The following is a 27,807-nucleotide window of genomic DNA, read 5'->3' on the forward strand; positions in this document are numbered from 1 at the left end:
GTCGCTCGATAACGACGGAGTAGAATATCATCGTCTTCAACCGAACATCCGCAGCAGCAGCGTCGCGACGCGCGTCTCGATTAGTTTGAGCTAAATTGTCCGTTGACAAAGAGCTGCTTCTTCGTGTTTTCGATGAATTGCTAATCGAGCGTGATATCAGAACAAATAGAGAGTTCGATTTGGGAATCATTTTGAGGAAACAGGACAAAATTAAGTGGAGTTTCAAACGGAAATTCAAATAAGTAATAAAAAAAAGAGGAAAACTTACACGACAAAGTGTGGCGTTAAATAATTAAAACAAAATTGTGAAAGTTTTATCGCTCCGGAAAGTCTCCGATGTGACATAACCTCAGAATTAAAATGTTTGGACGACCACGGAAGTTTGGGGCACTTTTGGCCCTTCTGGTTCTGTACAACTTTGGCTTCCACTGGGACATGGCGGTGGGGAGTCAAGACCACAACATGGTTGACGTCGAGGTGGACGACGTGAGTGAGGCGGTTCGGTTGCGGGCTTGCTACGTGGAGGATTTGCGGAACATTCGGGAGTATAACCAGAACCCGTTGAGTGTGTACATCGATCATTGCTATTTGAAGGAGTTGCCGAATGCGATTTTCATTAGATTTACGGATTTGCAAGTGTTGGAGATTTGTGATAGTCGACTGGATAATTTGCAGGATTTCGCGTTGAATGGATTGCGGAATCTTGAGGTGTTGAACTTTTCCAGGAATAATCTCACAGGTGTCAAGTCTTGGAGTGATCATGATTTAGAACATCTGCATACGTTGGATTTACGACGAAATCTCATTAAAGCAATCAACGAGCACTCACTAGATCGGTATCCAAACCTCACGAAGCTGATCTTAACGGGGAATCTGATCTCGCACATCCCAGAAGGTACCTTCAAGGTAGTCCCGAATCTCAAGCATCTGAATCTGGGTCGTAACCTACTGACCTCAATCGAGGAAGGCACCCTAAAAGGACTCAGCAAGCTCAGCCAAGCGGCCTTCCACCACAACCAGATAAGCTACGTAGACTTCTTTGCCTTCATCGGGAACAGTCATCTCAAGTCCCTTCAACTGCAAGGAAACCAGATTACAGTATTCGAAGCGGATCTGCTCTCGAATCTCCCCCGACTAATGTTCTTCAACATCAGCTACAACCAGCTGGAGAACATCGCCGACCATAGCTTCAAGCGAAACGCCGACCTTCGAGTGCTAGACCTGAGCTTCAACAAGATCGAGAACTTCCACGAGGACAGCTTTAAAGGCTTAGCTAGTTTAGAGGTGGGTTGTAAATCACTTTCGCGCGCTCGTCTTATCTCACCGTGCACTATCTTGTCCGCAGGTCTTCAACGCAAGCAACAATCACCTGGCTGAGCTGAACAAATACATGTTCAAGGACTTTTCCGCCCTGCGTCTGTTGGATCTGTCTGCGAACCGGCTGACGTACGTCGAGAACAAGCTGTTTGAGTACTCTCCTCGGATGGAGTACCTGAACTTGTCCCGCAATGCCATTGCCGAAATTGAACACAACATCTTCGAGGACTTCCGTAAGTTAAGAATTCTAGACCTATCGCACAACCGGCTAGTCGAAGACGCCTTCCTATGGCCGATCATCAACCTGCACAAGCTCAACATGAGTCACAACAGTTTCGCCCGGATCAACACCTCACTGCTCGAAGGTATCGAGCAGGTCGACCTCTTCCACAACCCCTGGAGTTGTCAATTCCTCGTACTCGAACTCATGAAGCAGACCAAAAACGTCCGCTACGGCAAGAACTACGTCGTCCAAACCAAGGACAACATCCTCAACACCCAAGGCATCGAATGCACCGACGAACGGGGCAAACTCCGGGACATCGTCGTCGTGGAAACCCCAGCCAAAGCCGAGTACAGCTCCTCCGAGTTCCACCGCTACAAACTGCTCCACGAAGCCCAAACCCCCGACACCCGCCCCATCCAGGACAACTTCGACACCAAGTCCACCATCCTGTGGCTCATGTCCGGTGCGTTCATCGTGTTCGGCGCCTTCAAGCTCATCCAGCTGATCCTGCACCACTCGGAGCACCAGAGCGAAAAATGGCGCCTTGCCCAGCACGTGAGTATCCACAACGACGGCGAGGTGGTCCTGGGACCGCCCAGCTCCTGCCACCAGCATCCACCGCCATCGTGCTCCTCCGGAGGCTTCCTGTTTCCCCCGGTTCATCCGTCCAGCAAGCGCCAGTTTACCCCGACGATAAGCTAATTGCCTCCACCCCCGCCACGTGTGTGTTTGTATAAATGTATGTATGTTGGCGCAGCCTGTTTAATATTAACGTTGTTCCCGTTCCTGTTCCGCGTCGTACTGAACTCTGTTTTTTAATGTTATTTATTTAAACTTTAGATAAAACTTGTTTGTGCCCCCCGAATTTTTATTTCTTTGAGTCTGCTCGTTCCTCGTCTTTGTGCTAATCCTCTAACGGCCCCCTCCCTCAACGAGAAAAAAAAAGTTCCCAAAAAAACCTCTACTGGAGCAGTGCTTTTTTCGTCCCTGCTGATGCTGATGTTGTCTTTGCCTTGCTGATTTTACAGATGTTGGAGGAAAAGCGAAGGAAAACGCTGGTAATTTGAGGGAACATCGTGCCAGCCGTGCACGGTGGGTTGGACTTCGGTCAGTAATTTGATGTTTATTACATTTAGGAAATGTAAAGTTGAAAGTTCAATGTAATTTCTTTGATTTTTGTGTAGATTTTCGATTGAGTTACATTCCAAAAGTACATGTTTTGGTAGATTTTGAAAATGTTGTATTTTTAACATATAAATTTCGATTTTTTTATTTTGAAAATTTAAAACATGATTTTATTTATTGGAACTGCAAACATTATATCATCTAGTTCTTTTAAACAGAATATTTGAGTTAAAAATATGATCACCAAATTTGAGAGCTTTCGTTTACATACTGCTTTTAATCGACTTCGCAGAATGACACTCACTTCCGACGCCGTTCTTCGGCACCCGTAAAAAAGAACCGATCGAAACATGCAAAGCACACCACTTTGCAACAAACAATATAAAAAAATAGACAAAACAAAACATACTTCTTTTAAAACAGCCCATTTACCCGTTAGATAAAAGTAATGTAAACAAAGGTGAATCATTGGAAAATCACGTTATGCATTCTCTCTTTTCATCACCCAGATTGTTCCTATGCCATTGGTTATACGAAGTTAAAAGCCTTGTATAATACATCACCATTTTTCATTTACCACACATTTTTAAAAGAATGTGAATGAACGTTTTTCAAACTTTGATGAATGAAAGCGCAACTCGAACAGACGGTAATAACAAAATTCATGCCAATAACAAATACTGTTAAAATAGCAGAAAGTGTTATGGATTCTTCTTGGAAAATCAATTTTTGCATAAGTGTTTAATAACAGCTTATGTTTCAAAACCAAATTTGTTATTGGTCTGATATTGGTTGAAAGCCAAAACAACTTGGGAATAACATTTTTTGTTATGGAAGAATGCCGCCAACTGTTATTGGGATGATCGGATTATTTGAATAACAATAAAGAATAACAAAGATTTGTTCGAAGAAAAACTCAAAATGTTATTACAATAACAATCCTATAACAAAAAAATCATAACGACGAAAAACAAATCGTGTTATATATAGCATAAAATGATATTGGACTAGTATTTTCAAATATCAAAAAAATATTCCCAAGGTTTTTCCGTCTGCTTGGAAAAGCAATTAGCACATTTTTTAATATCTGTTAAAAATAATTATAAATAACGATAAACAATGCTATATTATAGTTTAAAATGAAACTTTTAATGAATAACATGCTCAAAGAAAATTTGTTAACCATTTTGCAATGTTTCATAAGTGTCTGCAAATGCTACAAACCGAATTTTATCCTAAAAGTTTTTGAAATATTTGAATTAAATTATTCCTGTAAACCATGACAACAAACATAATTTTAGTTCACTTATTTTACTGATTGTACTTTGGATGAATGAGGAATTCTCTACAAAATCGGCCAATTTTGAGCATTTTTGTTTATTTTTGTGTCATTTACAAATCGAAAATCTGCTAATTTTTTAGTTAAAATCATACATAAAGTGGCTATATCTGTAACTTGATTGATTGCAAATTTGATTTTACATTGAAAATTGACGAAAAAAATCATTTATGTGAAAAAGGGTAATTTTAAATCAGCATTTTTTTTTAAATTGTACTCTCTCAATACCTATAACTTTGACACATCGATAAAAAAAAAATCATAAAAAAATACAAATTTTCGAAAAATTACGAGCATTTTGTACGGACAGCTGCCAAAATTGTTTGAGACTTGTATGTGGGAACCAATGACAAAAAATAGCTTCTTTGGTCACCGGAAAAGCCTCTGAAAAGTTTGAGCAAAACCAACAAAAAATCAAGGCGAATTTCTCATGTTTAGACTAGGATTTTCTTCGCTTTGGCGATATTTCAGCAAATAATATTCTAAATTCTAAATAAAATAAGAATAACTAACTCATAAATTCAGTTAATGAAAATTTCACAAAACTTCACAAAATTGAATATAAAAATTTATTTTCCCGTGAGAAATTATTAAGTACTCATGCAGATATTTTCAAAAATCATGACCAAATTTATGAAGAAAAAATTATTTTAAACAGAAATGGAAACTTTGTACACAGTTTTTGTTTTAAGAATTATTGATTACCTCAAAACATTGAATTTCTTACAAGGTTTTTAATAATGATTTCACTGTCAATCTATTCAAATGCCTAATTTTCAAAATGTTGAAGCTAAAAGTATAATAAGATGCTTTAAACAGCAATCAATGCCAATTTGCAAAATATCATTGAAATTTAAAAAAAAATATTTTTTCCAAGACTTTTAGGGTTGGTGATTTCAAAATTCAAAATTTGTAAAAACAATAAATAGTTTTTTAAGTTAGTTTAAAATTTATTAATACTGCCTCCTTTTTGAAGCAAATTTTAAAAGGAGACTTATTTTACGAAAAAAAACATTTTTCATAACATTTCATGACATTTCGATAAATTACCATAAATTCCAAACGTAACTAAAATTTATTAAAATTTATTATAAAGTCATCAATTGCATGTCATTTTTTTTTCAGTGAAATTTTTAAATCAAATGTTCTCCAATTTGGCTCAAATTTGGCATTGAAGTTCATTAGCCAAAATAAAAAGACATCTATGTCTTTTTGTTCGGCGAGTAAATAAGTCCTAACTAAAATGGTCAATGTTTCAAGAGGCATTTATAAAAAATCTTTTTTTTTTTTCAAATAACCATATCCCGCTGAACCAATTTGAGCTAAACATTTGACCAGAATTAAGGTGATTATTTTGGCTTTGCGGGTGAAAACACTACGAGGTTTTAAAGCATGGCTGAATATTCTTAAATGACAAATAAAAGGAAATAAATCCTGATTTGAAGGTCTTGGGGCAAAGAGCTTGAGGACATTTTGATTTTCATTTATTTAATGTATCCATTTGCAGTTTTTTAAGTAGTTGAACAGTTAAAGTTGAAAGAAAATCAAAGAGTTGAACTGTTTTTTTTTTTTTTTTTCTTTCAAAGTAATATATAAGTAGAACACAATTAATTTAAAAAAAATCGAATAAAACAAAAAAAAAATAGATAGAATTAAATCTGCATCATTTAAAATAAACAGTAGCCAAGTACAGCAATTAACCCTCTACTGCCAAAAAAAAATTTCGAAAATTTTTATGTTTCCCTTGTTCAGAAGGTCATTTTGAGCAACTTTTGGTCTACGAAACACTTTACTTCTTTTGTTTTATGTTTTTCTTGTTTTATTTTTAGTATTTTAATTTGCTTTTATCTGGTTAAGGTTATCTTTGTCTTTGGTAGTATTCGGCTTGTTCTACAACTCCTATCTTTATTTTGCCTATCTAATTTTTCATGTTTTACAGTCACTTTTTCATTTTTTTTATTGTTTTTCACATTTTCTGCTATAGTATGGCACCATTATTATGCGTAGGGGCATAGTCTGAGACACTAGAAAAAATACTGCATACTTGTTTTTACTTAAAATATAAAAAATGTTAGTAAAAAACACAGCCAAAGTTGACTCCTAAAAAATGTAATTTTTAAAAACATTGACGAAATCACATAAAACAAGTCAAACTTCCAACCCTACCATTTCCTAAAATTTTAAGATTTCTTCTTTTTGGCGATTTTTTAGATCGAAGGCCTTCTAGAGGCGGGGCTGGGTTGTAGAGAGATAAATTAGGATTTTTTTTCTCAAGCAGATCATTTCTTATAAAGAGTTAAATCAAATATTTCAGATTTTTTTATTTGTCATCCTTTTCTGCAATTTGCTATCTATTCGTAATTATTTTTCTATTCATCAACTTATAATTTTGATGTGTTCTGTTTAACGTTAGAGAGTAAATTGAGACAACAAAATATTTCAATTCGTTATCCCACTATCCTGAAAAAAAAACCAGGAAGTAGAGTTTGGGATTGAAAATACAGAAAAAGGCGTTGCTTCCTAGCTGGTCGTACTCTGACTCACAGAATCCTTGTCTTTCACACATGTGCAGAAGATTCGCTGCACTTCAAGAAGTGCTTCTTATAAAACAAACCAAAAGCCCGTAATGTGGGAACCGCTCTTTTTTTACGAGACGAGCTCGTGGAAAGCAACTTTATTCGGAAAATTTTCTACTCACGAATTTAATTACCGCTAATAGCGTTTTCCACCGGCTGATTGCAACCTTCTCGGGGAAGCTATTTTCTCTCTCGCTTTTCTTAAGGCGAAATTTGTGAAGTTCACTGGTGGTGTCGATAAAGTTTCGCGCAGGAAATTGATGGAAAAGTAAGTTTCTCCAGGAAATGAATTCGTTTCTTTTCCCTCACTCTCTCGCTTAGTCTAACGAACATGCACGTCCTGAGCGGAATACAAAAGTAGAATTTAGTCAAAAAGTATCGCCACGGTTCCCGTAAATATCGGCAACAAATTCAATTTTACTGCCGGCTTTTTTCGCTGCAGCACAAACAACAAACGGCCAGTGCTGCGCGATGATGTCGGTTGCCAATTTGTCGAGGTGCTCACCACGTGGCAGGTCTATACACCACGTACAAATGCCGGAGCAATTTGCCAAACCAGACCAGCAGTCCAACTGGCACAGTTCCCATCAGGGAAGAACCAGACTCTTTACATGCTGTTTTCGAGAAGGGGGAGCTCAAAAAACGTTTTTTTTTTTTCTTCAGCAGGGTATTTCCCACCGTTTCCCTCTCCTTTTGGAACCCCCGAGAAAAAACACACAAATAAATTCAGATATTTTCCGCTCCTCCCCCCCATGTTTCTTTAAACTCTGCGTAGAATATGTTTATGCTTAACCCCCTACCCCCGTTTTCTCCCAGTGGATCCGATTTGCCCCATGCGCCCGTAAAAACAAAATAAATCAAAATTAAAAAGGCGGAAAAACTTTCCCGTGTGCGCTTACTCTTTGGGGCGGCTTGAATGTTTTTCCGTTCCGGCTTTTCCCCCTCCCTCTTTTTTCAGAGCTTCTGTTCAAACATATCTCTTTGGGAGCGTCTGATGCTCCTCAAGTGTGTGTGTTTGTGTGCGGGAAACTCTTCTTCTACAAGGAAAAACAGGGAGTTGCAAAGTCGCGAACCTTCGTGGTGAACGGACACTAGAGCTGCGGTATTTTTTACTACCTAAGCTCAGAGTTATTTCAAAACAAAATTCACAGTCTTTTTAAAGACTACCTGAGTTATTTTCCAAAATTCTAAACAGTCTTTTCAAGACTAACCCCACATGAAATTTTGTTGTATTTTACAAACAAAGCCATCTTTTTAAGAGAACTTTGCTTGCAAAATGCGTCAAAACAAAGGCAAACGCAAATCTTCTGAAGATTTGGTCGTTACGTCGGTGAAGCGTTTGAACGCTAAACCGGCTAACGGAAACAGAAAAGAAAACAGCCTCTTCTGAGGTCTGATTCTGATTCTGAATGTGAGGTCAATCCTCCAATTCCATTGACAAACAGTTTCGGTGTTTTATCCGAAACTGATGACAAGGAACCTTCTCCTCGTACTGAGCCTTCTGCCGTCGAGAAACGAGTAAAGGCTCCGCCAATTGTTGTGACTTCCGTCTCCGATTTGGCCAGCTTTCGAACGCAACTGAAGAATTGCAAGGAAACTTGCAATTTGAAGGTTTCGTTCCAGCTTGGTCGAAGAGGAGAATGTCGCTTGTTGACGGAATCTTTACAAGATCACCAAACTTTTGTTGGTTATTTGAAAACCACAAACACAATTTCTACACGTATGAGACCAAGAATGCTCGGCCATTCAAGGCGGTCTTGAAAGGTCTCTCCAACGACTTGTCGGTGGATGAGATCAAAAACGAACTTAAGGTGTTGCTTGGCTTTGCCCCATCCCAAGTAATACCAATGAAGAAAAAATCAAACGGGAATATTTCTCGCTTTGGTTTGACTTCACAATTTTATCTGATTCATTTCAACAGAAATGAAATCAACAATTTGAAACTTTTGGACAAAGTTCAGTTTTTGTTCCATGTGCGGGTAAAGTGGGAGCATTTTAAGAAACATGGCGGTAATGGCCAGAATCTGACCCAGTGCCGGCGTTGCCAGGCATTTGGTCACGGTACTGATCATTGCGCCATGGTTCCAAAATGCATGGTTTGCGGGGATTCTTCTCACGACAAGGATAATTGTCCCGTGAAAGAAGTCACCCAATTTAAATGTGCAAATTGTGGTGGAAATCACAAATCAAATTTCTGGGATTGCCCCATCAGAAAAAAGGTTTTGGATTCTCGTGCTAAGCATCAGCCGAAATCCAAACCGAAATTTTCTCAAAGTCAGGTTGTACCTGCATCTTTAAATCAAACGTTCGTGCTGTCTCACTCGAACAATGCTAGAAATACCCCTACCGTGGAAAAGTTAGGTAACAACAATGGCATTTCTTATGCTAACGTCGTTTCGGGTTCGGGTTCATCCACGAATTTTAAATCCTCTACCAATTTTCAAATTGGGCAGGTACCTCAAATTTCATTTGAAAATTTTTCTGCTGGCAACGCTTTGGGATCTTCTGATCTCGGCGATGTTACGTTTGAAAAAATGACTTTTTTGCAAAACTCACTGTTTGGTTTAATTCAAACAATGAGTAATGCTACATCCATGATGGAAGCAATCCAGATTGGATTAAAATTTGCGAATGATGTTGTTCTTACCCTGAAGTTTAATCATGGATCTAAGTAATTCCATCAATATTATGAATTTTAATGCTCGCTCTTTAAAAGCGAAAGAAAATGAATTTTTCAACTTTTTACGAGTTCATAACGTGCATGTTGCTGTTATAACCGAAACATTTTTAAAAACTGGCACTTATTTGAAAAGTGATCCAGATTATAAAGTTATAACTAATAACCGAATGAATCGAAATGGCGGTGGAGTTGCAATAGTTATCCACCGTAGTATGACTTATAGCACGTTACGTTATTGAAAGTTTGGGCATTGAACTTGAAACTTCTTTTGGGAAAATTATGATTGCAGCTGCATATTTGCCATTCCAATGCACTGGGGAAAATAAAAATTATTTCAAAGGGATTTGAATAAACTTACTCGGCATAGATCTCGATTTTTGATCATCGGTGATTTTAATGCCAAACACCAATCTTGGAATAATTCAAAAGTAAATTCCAATGGTAAAATTCTGTTCAGAGATTGCACTTCTGGTCTTTATTCGGTTTTATACCCGAATGGGCCAACTTGCTTTTCTTCTGTTAGAAATCCATCAACAATTGATTTGGTTTGACAAATCAAAATCAGTATTGTGGTCCTTTAGTGACTCATGCTGATTTTGATTCTGATCATCTTCCAGTAACTTTTTCACTTTCTCATGAAGCAGTTACCAGACCCAATAGTTCTGTGTTTAATTACCACAAAGCTAATTGGGACAGGTATCAGCATCATATTGAGAATAATTTAAATCATGATTTTGTTTTAGAAAGCAAAGCTGATATTGATTCAGCCTTGGAATCTTTAACTAATGCAATTTTGGATGCTAGGAATATTGCTATTCCTAAAGTCCAAGTCAAATTTGATTCTCCCATTATTGATGACGATCTTCAGCTTCTGATTCGTTTGAAAAATGTTCGCCGAAGACAGTATCAACGTTCTCGTGATCCTGCACTGAAGCGAATTCAAAAAGATTTGCAAAAGGTTATTGACCACAGATTCACTCTCCTGCGAAATGAAAAGTTCGCAAGAGATGTCGAACAAATTAAACCTTATTCCAAACCTTTTGGAAACTTTCAAAGGTTCTTAAGAAACCTCAAAACCCATCCCTTCTTTAAAAGATGGTGATAATATTCTATTAACTAATGGGGAAAAAGCTCAAAAACTTGCTCAGCAGTTTGAGAGTGCTCATAATTTCAACTTGAATGTTTTGAGTCCTATTGAAAATCAAATTTCAATAGAATTTCAGAATATTGTTGAACAAGAATTTTCATCAGATGAAGTTTTTAATACGGATCTGAATGAAATAAAATCTATTATCAAAAATTTAAAAATATGAAAGCCCCTGGTGAGGATGGCATTTTTACATTTTAATTAAAAATTACCAGAAGCAACTTTAAGTTGCTTGGTCAAAATTTTCAACAAATGTTTTGATTTGGCATATTTTCCCAGTAGTTGGAAAAATGCCAAAGTAATTCCGATTTTGAAACCGGATAAAAATCCTGCTGAAGCCTCAAGCTATCGGCCCATTAGTTTACTTTCATCTATTAGTAAATTATTCGAAAGAATAATTCTTAATAGAATGATGACGCACATTAATGAAAATTCAATTTTCGCTGATGAGCAGTTTGGATTTCGCCTTGGGCATTCAACTACTCATCAGTTGTTGAGAGTTTCAAATTTAATTCGAAGCAACAAATCTGAGGGCTATTCTACTGGCGCTGCTCTTCTAGACATAGAAAAAGCATTTGACAGTGTTTGGCATAAAGGTTTGATTGCGAAATTGAAAAGGTTTAATTTTCCGATTTATGTCGTGAAAATTATTCAAAATTATTTGACGGATCGTACTCTGCAGGTATGTTATCAGAATAGCAAATCTGATCAACTACCTGTACGTGCTGGCGTCCCTCAAGGAAGCATTTTGGGTCCAATTTTATACAATATTTTTACTTCTGACTTGCCTGATTTGCCCCAGGATGTCAGAAATCACTTTTGCTGATGATACAAGCATCTCCGCCAAGGGTAGAAGCCTTCGTGTCATCACAAGAAGATTACAAAAAGCTTGGATATTTTCAATTCTTATTTGAAAGAATGGAAAATTACTCCAAATGCTGCAAAACTCAACTTATTATTTTCCCTCACAAACCAAGGGCTGATTTTCTTAAACCAAAAGTCTTCACATTATAAAGATGAATGAGGTAAATTTAAAGTGGGAGGATCAAGTGAAATATCTTGGACTTGGTTTTGACAAAACCTTACTTACAAGGATCACATTGAAAGTATCCAGGTTAAATGTAACAAATATATTAAATGTTTGTATCCACTTATAAACAGGAATTCTAGACTTTGTCTCAAGAATAAACTGTTAATTTATAAACAAATTTTCAGACCTGCCATGCTTTATGCTGTGCCGATCTGGACAAGCTGTTGCTTAACCAGGAAGAAAAACTTCAGAGGATTCAGAACAAAATTCTGAAAATGATTCTGAAACTTCCTCCCTGGTTCAGCACCAGTGAACTTCATCAATTAGCTGAAGTTGACACTTTGGATGTTATGTCCAATAAGATAATTGATGCATTTCGACAAAAATCATTGCAGTCTTCAGCTGCATTGATCCGCTCTTTATATAGTTTATAAGTTAGTTTTAAGGCATCCCTTTTCCCTTTTGTACATGTAGGACCTCCTACATTTGAAATCACTGAATAGCGAAAGCTACAATATTTCATGAATAAATGAAAGTTGCTAGTATTTAAAATTGAGGTGAAAAGTCATCGTTTGTGATTGGACACTCAATAATATTTTAACTGAATGAATGTACATGGAAAAGAAATTTGAATAAATATAAATAAATAAAAAAAAAAAAAAGGGAGTTGCAAAGAAAAACCAAAGTGTACGAAAGTGTCCCGGCGTTAGAGTTGCAACGGTGCGTGGAAAATGGAAACCGGAAAGCCGTCGTGAATGGATGTTAGGAGCCTTAAATTTGAGTGCAGGGTGACGGCTTACCTTCTTTTTTTATTTCAACTGATGATTTTTTATTCAACTTCAAAGGTAACTTTTTTACTTTCCTTTCCAAAAAGTATTTTGTAGAAAAAAGTTAATTCAGTAAAATTGTCCAAAATAAATTTTCCATTTTTAAATATCTACCTTTAATTTTTAATAGAATAAGAAACATTTGTGCTCGTTTAAAAAATAAAATCAAACCTCACACAAAATCGGGAAAAGTTGCCCCGACCCCTTTTCGATTTGCGTGAAACTTTGTCCTAAGGGGTAACTTTTGTCCCTGATCACGAATCCGAGGTCCATTTTTTGATATCTCGTGACGGAGGGGCGGTACGACCCCTTCCATTTTTAAACATGCGAAAAAAGAGGTGTTTTTCAAAAATTTGCAGCCTGAAACGGTGATGAGATAGAAATTTGGTGTCAAAGGGACTTTTATATAAAATTAGACGCCCGATTTGATGGCGTACTCAGAATTCCGAAAAAACGTATTTTTCATCAACAAAACACTACAAAAGTTTTAAAAATTCTCCCATTTTCCGTTATTCGACTGTAAAAATTTTTGGAACATGTCATTTTATGGGAAATTTAATGTACTTTTCGAATCTACATTGACCCAGAAGGGTCATTTTTTCATTTAGAACAAAATTTTTCATTTTAAAATTTCGTGTTTTTCCTAACTTTGCAGGGTTATTTTTTAGAGTGTAACAATGTTCTACAAAGTTGTAGAGTAGACAATTACAAAAAATTTCATATATAGACATAAGCGGTTTGCTTATAAACATCACGAGTTATTGCGATTTTACAAAAAAAAAGTTTTGAAAAAGTTACTTTTTGCGTTTCTCTTTGTTTCGTCGTCCGTATCTGTCGTGGGTGACCATGAACGGCCATGATCAACGACGACCAACATTTTCAAAACTTTTTTTTTTCGTAAAATCGCGATAACTCGTGATGTTTATAAGCAAACCCCTTATGTCTATATATCAAAATTTTAGTGATTGTCTGCTCTACAACTTTGTAGAACATTGTTACACTCTAAAAAAAAACCCTGCAAAGTTAGAAAAAACATGAAATTTCAAAATGAAAAATTTTGTTCCATATGAAAAAATGACCCTTCTAGGTCAATGTAGATTCGAAAAGTACATTAAATTTCCCATAAAATGACATGTTCCAAATTTTTTTTACAGTCGAGTAACGGAAAATGAGAGAATTTTTAACACTTTTTTAGTGTTTTTTTCGATGAAAAATACGTTTTTTCGGAATTCTGAGTACGCCATCAAGTCGGGCGTCTAATTTTACATAAAAGTCCGTTTGACACCAAATTTCTATCCGTTTCAGGCTGCAAATTATTGAAAAACACCTCGGATTCGTGATCAGGGACAAAAGTTACCCCTTACGACAAAGTTTCACGCAAATCGAAGAGGGGTCGGGGCAACTGCTGTGTGAGTTGGCGGAGAATTACCCCTTTATTCAATTTTATTAGATTATGATTTGAATCATTTGAAGTGCAAAATGTGCAATGAATGTTAGTTTTAAGCACCCAGTCATGGAAATTTTCACAATAATTTACAGAGCAAAAAAAAACAAAGTTATTATCGATATTTGAAGAAAAAAAAACAATACAACAAAAGACAAATAAAGATGATTATTAGGCTCCTTACATATCCATTTTGCTGACAATTAAGTCATATATTTATTTCGATGATTATTTGTAACTTTTTTCCTTCAGTGGATTTACTCAATTTTTTCAACACCCGCAAACTCTGTCCCAAACTTTGAAATAAAAAGCTATTGATTTTTTGATCGATGTCTTCGGAAAAGTTGTAAGTTATGATTAGGATCTTTCGGATAAACACGGGTACATGTAAAAATGACAACTTTTGGACAACAGTGGTGTATGAGGGAAGTTTTTTTTGCTTGATTATGTTTTTAGCAATTGAGGAGTACTTTTGAGAAGCTTCGATAATTACATTCAACATTTTAAAAAGCCTCAATCATATGATTGGGCTCTTAATAATGATTGTTGTAATTTTTTTTAACTCAGATAGCATTATCATACTTTACATTATCATACTTTAGCTTACGGCTCCAAAGATTTCTATATATAGATTCGAGTATAAATGAGGGCTCATTGGATTGCACCGATAAATACAACATTTTTCAAAACATTTATCACTATAAGATCCTTTGGAGTCTGACCAGCAGGGTTGTTAAAATATCAAAATATCAGCTCTCAGGAACTAGAGTGTCTTGCGAACCTTCGTGGTGAACGGACACTAGAGCTGCGGTATTTTTTACTACCTAAGCTCAGAGTTATTTCAAAACAAAATTCACAGTCTTTTTAAAGACTACCTGAGTTATTTTCCAAAATTCTAAACAGTCTTTTCAAGACTAACCCCGCCTGAAATTTTGTTGTATTTTACAAACGAAGCCATCTTTTTAAGAGAACTTTGCTTGCAAAATGCGTCAAAACAAAGGTAAACGCAAATCTTCTGAAGATTTGGTCGTTACGTCGGTGAAGCGTTTGAACGCTAAACCGGCTAACGGAAACAGAAAAAGAAAACAGCCTCTTCTGAGGTCTGATTCTGATTCTGAATGTGAGGTCAATCCTCCAATTCCATTGACAAACAGTTTCGGTGTTTTATCCGAAACTGATGACAAGGAACCTTCTCCTCGTACAGAGCCTTCTGCCGTCGAGAAACGAGTAAAGGCTCCGCCAATTGTTGTGACTTCCGTCTCCGATTTGGCCAGCTTTCGAACGCAACTGAAGAATTGCAAGGAAACTTGCAATTTGAAGGTTTCGTTCCAGCTTGGTCGAAGAGGAGAATGTCGCTTGTTGACGGAATCTTTACAAGATCACCAAACTTTTGTTGGTTATTTGAAAAACCACAAACACAATTTCTACACGTATGAGACCAAGAATGCTCGGCCATTCAAGGCGGTCTTGAAAGGTCTCTCCAACGACTTGTCGGTGGATGAGATCAAAAACGAACTTAAGGTGTTGCTTGGCTTTGCCCCATCCCAAGTAATACCAATGAAGAAAAAATCAAACGGGAATATTTCTCGCTTTGGTTTGACTTCACAATTTTATCTGATTCATTTCAACAGAAATGAAATCAACAATTTGAAACTTTTGGACAAAGTTCAGTTTTTGTTCCATGTACGGGTAAAGTGGGAGCATTTTAAGAAACATGGCGGTAATGGCCAGAATCTGACCCAGTGCCGGCGTTGCCAGGCATTCGGTCACGGTACTGATCATTGCGCCATGGTTCCAAAATGCATGGTTTGCGGGGATTCTTCTCACGACAAGGACAATTGTCCCGTGAAAGAAGTCACCCAATTTAAATGTGCAAATTGTGGTGGAAATCACAAATCAAATTTCTGGGATTGCCCCATCAGAAAAAGGTTTTGGATTCTCGTGCTAAGCATCAGCCGAAATCCAAACCGAAATTTTCTCAAAGTCAGGTTGTACCTGCATCTTTAAATCAAACGTTCGTGCTGTCTCACTCGAACAATTCTAGAAATACCCCTACCGTGGAAAAGTTAGGTAACAACAATGGCATTTCTTATGCTAACGTCGTTTCGGGTTCATCCACGAATTTTAAATCCTCTACCAATCTTTCTGAAATTGGGCAGGTACCTCAAATCTCATTTGAAAATTTTTCTGCTGGCAACGCTTTGGGATCTTCTGATCTCGGCGATGTTACGTTTGAAAAATGACTTTTTGCAAAACTCACTGTTTGGTTTGATTCAAACAATGAGTAATGCTACATCCATGATGGAAGCAATCCAGATTGGATTAAAATTTGCGAATGATGTTGTTCTTACCCTGAAGTTTAATCATGGATCTAAGTAATTCCATCAATATTATGAATTTTAATGCTCGCTCTTTAAAAGCGAAAGAAAATGAATTTTTCAACTTTTTACGAGTTCATTACGTGCATGTCGCTGTTATAACCGAAACATTTTTAAAAACTGGCACTTATTTGAAAAGTGATCCAGATTATAAAGTTATAACTAATAACCGAATGAATCGAAATGGCGGTGGAGTTGCAATAGTTATCCACCGTAGTATGACTTATAGCACGTTACGTGACTTTAAGTTGAAAGTTATTGAAAGTTTGGGCATTGAACTTGAAACTTCTTTTGGGAAAATTATGATTGCAGCTGCATATTTGCCATTCCAATGCACTGGGGAAAATAAAAATTATTTCAAAGGGGATTTGAATAAACTTACTCGGCATAGATCTCGATTTTTGATCATCGGTGATTTTAATGCCAAACACCAATCTTGGAATAATTCAAAAGTAAATTCCAATGGTAAAATTCTGTTCAGAGATTGCACTTCTGGTCTTTATTCGGTTTTATACCCGAATGGGCCAACTTGCTTTTCTTCTGTTAGAAATCCATCAACAATTGATTTGGTGTTGACAAATCAAAGTCAGTATTGTGGTCCTTTAGTGACTCATGCTGATTTTGATTCTGATCATCTTCCAGTAACTTTTTCACTTTCTCATGAAGCAGTTACCAGACCCAATAGTTCTGTGTTTAATTACCACAAAGCTAATTGGGACAGGTATCAGCATCATATTGAGAATAATTTAAATCATGATTTTGTTTTAGAAACCAAAGCTGATATTGATTCAGCCTTGGAATCTTTAACTAATGCAATTTTGGATGCTAGGAATATTGCTATTCCTAAAGTCCAAGTCAAATTTGATTCTCCCATTATTGATGACGATCTTCAGCTTCTGATTCGTCTGAAAAATGTTCGCCGAAGACAGTATCAACGTTCTCGTGATCCTGCACTGAAGCGAATTCAAAAGATTTGCAAAAGGTTATTGACCACAGATTCACTCTCCTGCGAAATGAAAAGTTCGCAAGAGATGTCGAACAAATTAAACCTTATTCCAAACCTTTTTGGAAACTTTCAAAGGTTCTTAAGAAACCTCAAAACCCATCCCTTCTTTAAAAGATGGTGATAATATTCTATTAACTAATGGGGAAAAAGCTCAAAAACTTGCTCAGCAGTTTGAGAGTGCTCATAATTTCAACTTGAATGTTTTGAGTCCTATTGAAAATCAAATTTCAATAGAATTTCAGAATATTGTTGAACAAGAATTTTCATCAGATGAAGTTTTTAATACGGATCTGAATGAAATAAAATCTATTATCAAAAAATTTAAAAATATGAAAGCCCCTGGTGAGGATGGCATTTTTACATTTTAATTAAAAATTACCAGAAGCAACTTTAAGTTGCTTGGTCAAAATTTTCAACAAATGTTTTGATTTGGCATATTTTCCCAGTAGTTGGAAAAATGCCAAAGTAATTCCGATTTTGAAACCGGATAAAAATCCTGCTGAAGCCTCAAGCTATCGGCCCATTAGTTTGCTTTCATCTATTAGTAAATTATTCGAAAGAATAATTCTTAATAGAATGATGACGCACATTAATGAAAATTCAATTTTCGCTGATGAGCAGTTTGGATTTCGCCTTGGGCATTCAACTACTCATCAGTTGTTGAGAGTTTCAAATTTAATTCGAAGCAACAAATCTGAGGGCTATTCTACTGGCGCTGCTCTTCTAGACATAGAAAAAGCATTTGACAGTGTTTGGCATAAAGGTTTGATTGCGAAATTGAAAAGGTTTAATTTTCCGATTTATATCGTGAAAATTATTCAAAATTATTTGACGGATCGTACTCTGCAGGTATGTTATCAGAATAGCAAATCTGATCAACTACCTGTACGTGCTGGCGTCCCTCAAGGAAGCATTTTGGGTCCAATTTTATACAATATTTTTACTTCTGACTTGCCTGATTTGCCCCCAGGATGTCAGAAATCACTTTTTGCTGATGACACAAGCATCTCCGCCAAAGGCAGAAGCCTTCGTGTCATCACAAGAAGATTACAAAAAAGCTTGGATATTTTCAATTCTTATTTGAAAGAATGGAAAATTACTCCAAATGCTGCAAAACTCAACTTATTATTTTCCCTCACAAACCAAGGGCTGATTTTCTTAAACCAAAAAGTCATCACATTATAAAGATGAATGAGGTAAATTTAAAGTGGGAGGATCAAGTGAAATATCTTGGACTTGGTTTTGACAAAACCTTACTTACAAGGATCACATTGAAAGTATCCAGGTTAAATGTAACAAATATATTAAATGTTTGTATCCACTTATAAACAGGAATTCTAGACTTTGTCTCAAGAATAAACTGTTAATTTATAAACAAATTTTCAGACCTGCCATGCTTTATGCTGTGCCGATCTGGACAAGCTGTTGCTTAACCAGGAAGAAAAAACTTCAGAGGATTCAGAACAAAATTCTGAAAATGATTCTGAAACTTCCTCCCTGGTTCAGCACCAGTGAACTTCATCAATTAGCCGAAGTTGACACTTTGGATGTTATGTCCAATAAGATAATTGATGCATTTCGACAAAAATCATTGCAGTCTTCAGCTGCATTGATCCGCTCTTTATATAGTTTATAAGTTAGTTTTAAGGTATCCCTTTTCCCTTTTGTACATGTAGGACCTCCTACATTTGAAATCACTGAATAGCGAAAGCTACAATATTTCATGAATAAATGAAAGTTGCTAGTATTTAAAATTGAGGTGAAAAGTCATCGTTTGTGATTGGACACTCAATAATATTTTAACTGAATGAATGTACATGGAAAAGAAATTTGAATAAATATAAATTAAAAAAAAAAAAAAAAAGCTCTCAGGAACTACAATTATCCCGCCTGAATATTCATGCTTCAAATACAACTACTCTTCTCTCCTTACTGAAACTCTCTGCGCCGAACAAAGCCGAACAAGTTTTCGTGTTTAAACACTCGCGATTGCCATTTTCCTTTTCTCTCTCATTCCCGCTTCCACTATCATCCTACCGCAACAGCGTTTAACCACAAAAGCCACCACCAGCGATGGAATAATTATCATCAAAAGAAAATCTTTGGACGTTCATCAAGAGAAAAAATCCGAAGGGAGCATGGCTCTCCTCTCTCTCGCACGAAAGATCGGTAAAAAGAATCTAAAAATATCATCATCTTGATTATTCGGCGGAACATCTTTTTCACTACTACACATGCAAGTGTAACGTCACACGTCAAAAAATGGCCTGTCACTATTTGTAGATGGGCATTGTGTATAAACACAGTGAAATAAATATTATTAAGTGGTGCTAACAAGGAAATTCACAAAAAATCATCAGCAGATTGATTTGCTTGAAGAATTTCGGGAGTGATTTTCTTTTGCGTGATTTGCCTCCTCTCTCATTCGCGGGTGAAAAAGTTCCATCCCTGGCCGCCACAAAACCAATTTCGCCAACGCAGTTTAACGGGACGTCATGCGTGGTCGGCTCATAATCGCCATCTCGTGCTCTATCATTGCAGTTTTCGGAGAGATTGAGAGACTCAGCGGTGAGAGCGCATAGTCGAGGAAAAGGGGTGGAGTGATAGAGAAAGAATGACATCGCTGGGAATCACGACACACAAGAAGAGATCTCACAAGCTATAGTGACGGCCGCTATACTCTCAAATGATAGTTTTTCTATCACTCATTTGCAACACTGCTGACCAGCAATTTAAAAATAGTAATTTTTGTAGAATTCTCTCAGTTATGAAAAAATATATTCATGAGAGATGATCACCTATTTTAATTTTAGAAATTTATCAGAAAAAAATAAAAATAAAAAAACACCCACTCTATAAATTTAAAGAGTGTAAAAATCTAATAAATATCGAGTTTTATGCTGAAAATTTAAATGTAAAATTAAAATTTTCCCGTGTAGTTTTTTAATCCCAATTTTTTTCTAATAGTAATAAAATTGCTTCTCAATATATAATTCAGATTCGATTATCCGAAGGCTCGGAAAAAAATCACTTCGGATAATCGAATCTTCGGATATTGCAAGCCAAGTTTGATCTTATTGATAATAATCCAATGGAAATCTCCATGAAAGCGTTCATTTCTTCCTTAAAAGTTTTTCTTAAAAATCAAGAAGCAAAAATGTAAAATAAAAAAAATCATTTGAATTTCCACTGGGACCATTTAATTAAAATATCAAATTTCGTGAAAACTCATTCAAGACTCAAGAAAAATCTAAAATATCCTGATTTTCGAGATCAAAAAAGAGAAAGAACAATATATTTTTATTGTTATTTTTTTATAGATTGTATGCTATAATTCGATCATAAAAATTAAACTAATTCACTTTTCAAACGAATCTGAGCAATCTTTTGAAAAATTATCAAAACATGAATGTTAAGTCATTAAAAAAAATACAAAGCAAACAAAGAGGTTGAACTAGTGTACAAAACCACGTTACAAAAAAATCTTAATATGGAATCCATAAACAAAGTTTGCTCATGGCTTATAACACCACCTTTTTCAGCAAAAAAAAGTTTGCCTAAATATTTATTAAAAAAATTTTCTACTATAATCTTAAAAAGACATAAGCGAAAAAAATCATTTCACCATTCTCGATAAAACAAAACGCATAACATAAGGATAACAAAATCATCTAAATATGGGAAAGTGTTGAATCAAACGTCACATTTAAAAAAAAAATATTTGAACCATTAATAATGAAAATTCACCTTTTATCCAAATTTTCAAAATATTTTAATAAAATCAAAATTGTATTTTGAGGCAATATTTCGTGCACCATTATTTTTTTTCCTCACAAAGCGAGGTGAAAGATTTGTCTAACCTTTCTTTGTTAACAATTTAAACTTCTGAACGAAGATTTTTTTCTTCAAATAATGTCATTTGAAATATCAAAACAAATTTAAGAAAAATCATTGAGTTGCCACCCTGAGCCTTGTTCAAATACAACTCGAGGAAGTCACGCAAAAGAAATGGCTTTTGTAAATTAGATTCCTGTGTTTGCTTTGGCAGAGACGAGAATCCTCGTAATGTGATACCGAGTTCACGATGAGGTACTTAGAAACAGCAAACGTGAGGGCTCCCTTTTGCTGGAAAATATATTGAATTATGAAAATTTCACATGAAAAGAACCCTGTGTCTCCACTCTCTGAGGTTTGGAAGATTAGCACGCTATGCCGTTAGAAAATTGATTATTCACTTCAACTGACATTGAATATCGAAATCCTCTTATCCGATTTGTTCAATGGAACGTCAACGGGAACTTACTTTCAACCCAGATTTAATTCCCACGTACAATCGATTCTCGACTGGATGGTTGGAACCAATAAAGCAATATCACGTAATCAACCGACTTTCAAACTCAATTCCCTAGGTCAGCAGGCAGCACCAACAAAAAAAAGCATCTGCGTTCGGAAAATTGAGAGGTGCAAAAAAAAAACTCCGAGTTGGAAAAAGCATTTCCCAATTACCGCCACCCGCTATATACGAGGAGGTCTGGTCTGGGCCTCATTAGCTAAACCGTCTGCACTTAATGGCTTCACTAGCCAAGTGGCAAACCCAATTTAATGGGAAAGTTTTCGTTTCCTTCATTTCGGGGAGGGGAGGAACGTTCCAATTCTCGATCGGTACTAATTCACCCGGGGGGCTTGAGGGCCTTTCGAAGAAGTGTGGCGGAAAACTTGCTTGAAGCTTTTTCGATCGATTCTAATAAGCTGAGGCAAGAACTTCTTTTCGAGAGGAAAAACCCTTGCAAAAGAAATCGTACTTCCTGGAATCAGTTCAGTTTAATCCCCCATTCTAATCCTACGAATAGTTTTAGTCACGCATGAATGATTCCATTTTGATTTGATTCCACTTTTGACGGGCCCGATTTTTCCCGGAATGACTTTCGCCACGTTTTCAATTAATAAATTAGCCCCTAATCGGCATTGGTGAGTGGGATAATGCGTGCAACCGAACAGTGGTGCCAGTTACGTGGTTAATGAATTTAGTAATTCGTAGGTGATTTAGTTTGTGGATACATTATGAATTTTAACCCTCTACAACCCAACCCCACCTTTAGACGGGCTTCGATTAAAAAAATCGCCAAAATCTATTTTTCAACCAATTTTTGATCTTGAAAAAAAACATTGGAAAAAAGAAATCTTAAAATTTTAGAAAATATATGGGTTGGAAGTTTTACTTGTTTTATGTGACTTTACCAATGTTTTAGAAAATAACATTTTTTTTGAGGTCAACTTTGGTTCTATGCATTTTTTTACAATTTAAATGATAATGGTGTCGTTTTACAGCAGAAAATGTGAAAAACAAGCGCAAAATTGAAAAGTGACTGTAAAAACATGAAAAAATTAGATAGCTAAAATTTAATGATGGGTGGTGGTAGAATAGGCCAAATACTACCAAAAACAAACACAAACTAAACAAGATAAATGCAAATTATAAAAAAAAATAAGAAAAACATAAAACAAGAGAGGTAAAGTTTTTCGTAGAACAAAAATTGCTCAAAATGACCTCCTGAACACGGGAAAAATAAAAATTTTCGAATAAAAAAATTTGGGCAGTAGAGGGTTAAAGTTTGTTTTTTAATTTTTGTTATTTGTTTAAGCCAAGTGAACAAAAAACAACAAATTGTTACACATTTTAAGCGTCAATTTTTTTTTTTACGCAGGTAACTGATAGAATGCTTATTCTGAAGGTTTTTTTTATAACTCCTATTAAAATATAAGCTGACGACGTTGTATGTTGCTGCCTTCTGAAGAAGGTTGAGAAAAGTGTAAAAAAATGTTTTTGTGATTCTAAAGTATATTTCCCCAAAGATTGACTAATTGATTTAAATTTTAAGACAAATTATTTAAACAAAAAACGAGGAAACACAAATTATCATGAAAATTTGTCAAACTACAAGCAAAGATAAATCATGAAAAAAGAAGAGACAGCAAAAATTATTGAATTTAAATTCTATTTTTTCTTTTGTGCTGTTTTGTAATAATTGCAAAAAAATTTTTTTTCGCAAAAACAACCTTCATACTCAGATTGTCTTCAAACTTATGATTGAAACACAACTGCAATTGTGTACAATCATTTATCTTGAAATATTCAAACCATGACTTCAACCAGACCAAACCGGGGATTCTCGAATCTCAGGATTTATTATGCTTTTTCCAGTTTTCCCAAACTTGAAAACAAAAAATTAACAAATTTTGATTTGAAACAATTTTATAACATTACAATTTTTGTTTGGCATTTTTGCAGCCAATTTTGTTGCACCAAAGTGTTTTGAATTTTCGATTGATTCCGGTTAAAACACGAACAGAACAAAACCGATTATATTTTTTTAGTCTTGTAGTTCCAATATTCTTATGTTGACGAAAGTGACTTAAAGATAACCTATTAATTTTGAAAATGTATTCTACATTTTTAAGCTGTTCTTGTAATGCCATAAAAAAGCTATATAATGTAGACTTGTGAATCACATTGTATAAAAACAATGTGGTTCACTTAAAATCAAGTGCACGACGAAGAACAAAAAAAAATAAAAAAAAAATTCTCGTTTCCCAAAAATTCAAAACCCTGAAAAAATAACGGCCTAGATGGCACGAAAAGAAACTTTTTTACAAAAAATTCACTGTTGCATATCAACAATTTTTTAAAATTGATTATGGTTAACAACCACATTTTTCAAATTAATATCACCATGTATGAGCAAATGCGATACCTAATAACATTAAAAAAAATCGACCATGGCCGATGGACTACAACTTTCAAAAAAAAATTGGGTAAACATATAAAAATTGAAAAATATAATCCAAATTTATACAATCATTGTTAAAAAGAAATTAATATTATTATTCAAATTTTTCTTTTTGCTATTAATCATAGAAATGACGAATTGCATCAAAATAACACATGCGTTTCTATAAAATGTCAACAGAAATAGAACTCAAAAATATTAGTAACTGAGAAGTGATTTGACAATGTTAAGAAAAACAGAGGTTATTTTTACGCATTCATTCATCTCCTAATTAAAAAAAAAATATCAATCAACCAAAAAACTTTCCCATACCGGGAATCGAACCCGGGCCTTCTGGGTGAAAGCCAGATATCCTAGCCACTAGACCATATGGGAATTGTGTAGGTGAATGACCGAATGTCTCGTAAAAAAATATTTAAAGAAAAAACAAAAATTTGGCGAGATTAAAAGCGTGGTATTTAACAGATTGCCTATTTGTGCATAAACTAGGAAGATCAGAAACGTTAATTTAATTATAAAATCAGTAGATAAGCGATCAATTACCGTTCGGCACTCTGGCGTTAAATTTCAGCTTCCAAAAAGAATGTCGATAATTTATTTTAATTTATTTGTTTTTTTTTTTTTTTTGACAAGAGGACCATCCATAAACCACGAACACACATTGGGGGGGGGGGGTGGCGATTGTCCATTCTTCATACACAAAATAATTAGTTTGTATGGAAATTGTCCACGTGGTTTATGAATGGTCCCTAAATAGGAAACAACAATGCAATTTTTTCCTCTCTCAAAATTTCCCCACAAAATTAAGGAACAAAAAATAAGGGGGCCAATAATTAATATTACTGACAATTCAACATTTCTTTTACACAGTTGTAAATTGCTTTAAATTAATTTATATTATTTAACGTGTATTTCTGAATATTAAATCAAATAAAGTTTTTTTTTAGTTCAGCCCAGACTCGATTATCCAAAGTTTCGATTATGCTAAGGTTTGTATGGGACTTCAAATATTGGACTCATAAACATTTTTTTTGTCATTTGATTATCCAAAGTGAAATTTTCAGGAGGGAAATCGAGTCTGGACTGTATTTTTTGAATTTTGAATTTTTGTTCTACATAACTATAATTATGTTATGACTTTTTGAAAAGAAATCTTTTGTATATCCTACCAATTTTTACTGAAAGTTAGTCTGAACTCTGATGGCAAATTTGAAATTGTTTATTTTTTATGGGATAATCCAAACACCAATAGTTAAGATTATGTGAATAGCTGAAACACCACCCCGCTCTAAGAGTGTTAGTAGATTTTATTTAAGAAATCTTTATGACCACAAACCCCACATTCATCAAACAACAAAATTAAAGAAAATGTTCCATAAAACTCCAACTGCAAATGTTATTCCCCGTCACCCGATAAGCCCTCAAAATCAAATAGGATGTGTTTCCGCTTAACCGCTTCTGTTTGTGTGTTTGCGCGCACATCACACGAAATTGAATACATTTGTTTCCATTTTCCTTTACTCTCCCATTTTTACAATAAACAAATAAACAAACAAATACACTTTATAACAACCTCACTCCCCGCTGCGACGACGATAATCGCTTGCAGTACTTTCACGTACACTGACACACACACACACACACACACACTGAAATCAAACTCTTTTTCTCTTTCCCCACTTTGAACCGATTCCGCGAACCGGAACGGACACACACACAAACACAAACGTACACACTCACGCATCCAACATGGCGGTGGTGGCGGTCACGGACGACTCCTGCGGTGTCAACAAACTCAACCAACTGCGCCGTGCAAATACCCACTCGACGGCGGCGTTGCCAAACAATTGGCCGACGGCCACCACCACCACGTTCCGGAACTTGGCTGGAATCTGCATGCCGTTGGCGCCGGATGTGGGTCGGGCTGCAGCTGGAATTCAACGGCGACCGGGACTTTACCGACGGGATCGACGTCGACGCCGAGCTGGAGAACCTCGGGGTGGCCACGGAAGGTGGGCCGAAACGGGCGGTGCCCAAAAGGGGTCCGCAGTAATTATGGTGGGCAGGGAGATCAAGGTGTGGTTACTGGAGACGCTGGATACTTTGTTGAGCTTGCGAATCTATCCCTGCGTTTGACAGATAGCTCACCTTCAAACTTTACATACCTTAACTCTGACACAGCGAAAGGTTAAACAAATCAATCTGCCAAAAAAAATTAGTAATAAACGTAAACAAAACATCGAAATATCACACCGTGTTGAAAATTATTTAAAACAACACACCAGTTGTTGGTTGAGCAGCCATACATTGTACTTTTTCGGGTCGGTGACACCGTGCCGAGAGTTTTGAGGCCTTTGCCGGGAGGAAAATTGAAAATTTGCTAGGGAAAGCTGGCAACTGGGTCGATTAATTTGGGACGACCCGTACCGTGTCGGATTGTGTGTCTGTTGTGGGTTGGGGGGAAGGGATGGGATTGGGGAGCAATAATAAATCTCATTCGTTTTGGGGGACAACACACACACACACACACATAGGCACGCAGGATATCAGGCTCGACAGTAACGGAATAGTTGGAGAGCTGGAGTTGGGTTGGGGAGTACATAAATTTTGCCGGAGGATTCCAAAATAAATTGCATGTAGTTTCTAGTTTTCTGCGTTTATTTATTGTCCCGCCCGTTCGAAAAAGGGTAAACCAAAACAGACAGACAGAAGCCGTTGCTGTGTTGGGAACTAAATAATGTTGATCGTTTGGTTAATTGGAAAAAGTTTGCAATCACATCAGATGATTTATTTGCAGGTTGGTCGTGGAATTGATAACACGGTTGAGTTATGAGTTGTTGTAAACATCTATAAATTGTTTAATTTTATTAAACAATATTGATATAGGTAGTTAGCTACATTTTGTTGATCTTAATCAGGAAAGGTTTTATTGATGAATTTTGCTTTCATAACTTATCATAACCTATATGGAAACTTTTGTTTATTTTATTTTATTTCATTTTCTATTTGATCCACATCATTCATCTGAACAAAGATGCAAACAAGTTTTGTCGGCAATTCATTATGCTACATACAACTTTTACACAGCAAAAAAATAGTTGAATTTTGGAATGTTGAAAATTTGGTAGGTAATATTACCTTTAAAAAATATGTAAAAATGTGAACCTGATGAATATTCACCAGAAACCGGGGGGATGCCAACCGTATTCCGAACAAATGGGGGCGCATTACAAATCATTGTTTAGATTTTTGATTTTCAAATTTTCCGCAATTTAAACGATAAATTCCTGAAAAAAACACATGAATTGTGTTCTTGATGGCAGACTCTATCATGTTCTTGTAGGTTTCATCTCAATATTGGCTGAAAATTCATATAGAAAAAAGTGATTTTTCTGTTTACCTTTTTTGCTTTATTTTTCTTTTGGTCGATCAAACAGTGCGCCCGTACATATTCGGAACACCCACAAATTCGGAACATTAACGTAGAAATTTGTCAATAGGATGCAAAATGCCTCTTTTCTGTCGTCCCTGCCATTTTTAGGACCTTTATTGGGCATTCTCTGGCTATTTCACTAGTAAAAAAAAACTCATTTCAAGACTATTTTATCCAGAGCAGCAAAACACTGCCTCAAAATTGCCTGTTCCATAATTGTGGGATGTTATTGTGCCTCCCACAGTTGTGTAACACTTGAATTAAAACTGATATTGTCACAAAAAAGTTATCAGACCGTTCATTAAACATTACTAAGCATGAGTTTTATTGGTTTCAGAGTGTGAAGTCATTATTTTGTAAAAAAAAAATGTACTCCTGGAGAGAAAAAAAAGTTTGTTTCATCGTAAGAAAAAAGTGTTCCGAATTTGCGGATTTCGAGGGTCAATGTTTTTCTTTAAAAACTTGATATAAAACGTAAAAATGGACAGCCA

The 27,807-nt window shown here is 35.7% G+C and overlaps 1 protein-coding gene and 1 non-coding gene across 3 annotated transcripts; one reads left to right on the forward strand and one right to left on the reverse strand.

Annotated features, from left to right (window-relative positions):
• On the forward strand, positions 1–26,326 carry LOC6043474 (chaoptin). 2 transcript variants are annotated; one of them, XM_038256408.1, is made up of 3 exons: positions 2–1,284; positions 1,346–2,098; positions 25,814–26,326. In XM_038256408.1, the coding sequence occupies exons 1-3, from the start codon at positions 361–363 to the stop codon at positions 25,934–25,936; spliced, it is 1,800 nt and encodes a 599-aa protein (XP_038112336.1). In that variant the 5' UTR covers positions 2–360; the 3' UTR covers positions 25,937–26,326. The 2 variants fall into 2 exon arrangements, with proteins under 2 accessions (XP_001859229.2, XP_038112336.1); XM_001859188.2 differs by lacking the exon at positions 25,814–26,326 and having other exon boundaries at positions 1–1,284; positions 1,346–2,432.
• Trnae-uuc lies at positions 24,187–24,258 on the reverse strand. Its single transcript has one exon. It is a non-coding gene; the product is annotated as a tRNA-Glu (tRNA).
• Positions 26,327–27,807: the final 1,481 nt, after the last annotated feature.

The sequence above is a fragment of the Culex quinquefasciatus genome, chromosome 2 (genome assembly GCF_015732765.1).
Source record: "Culex quinquefasciatus strain JHB chromosome 2, VPISU_Cqui_1.0_pri_paternal, whole genome shotgun sequence".
Lineage (NCBI taxonomy): Eukaryota > Metazoa > Arthropoda > Insecta > Diptera > Culicidae > Culex > Culex quinquefasciatus.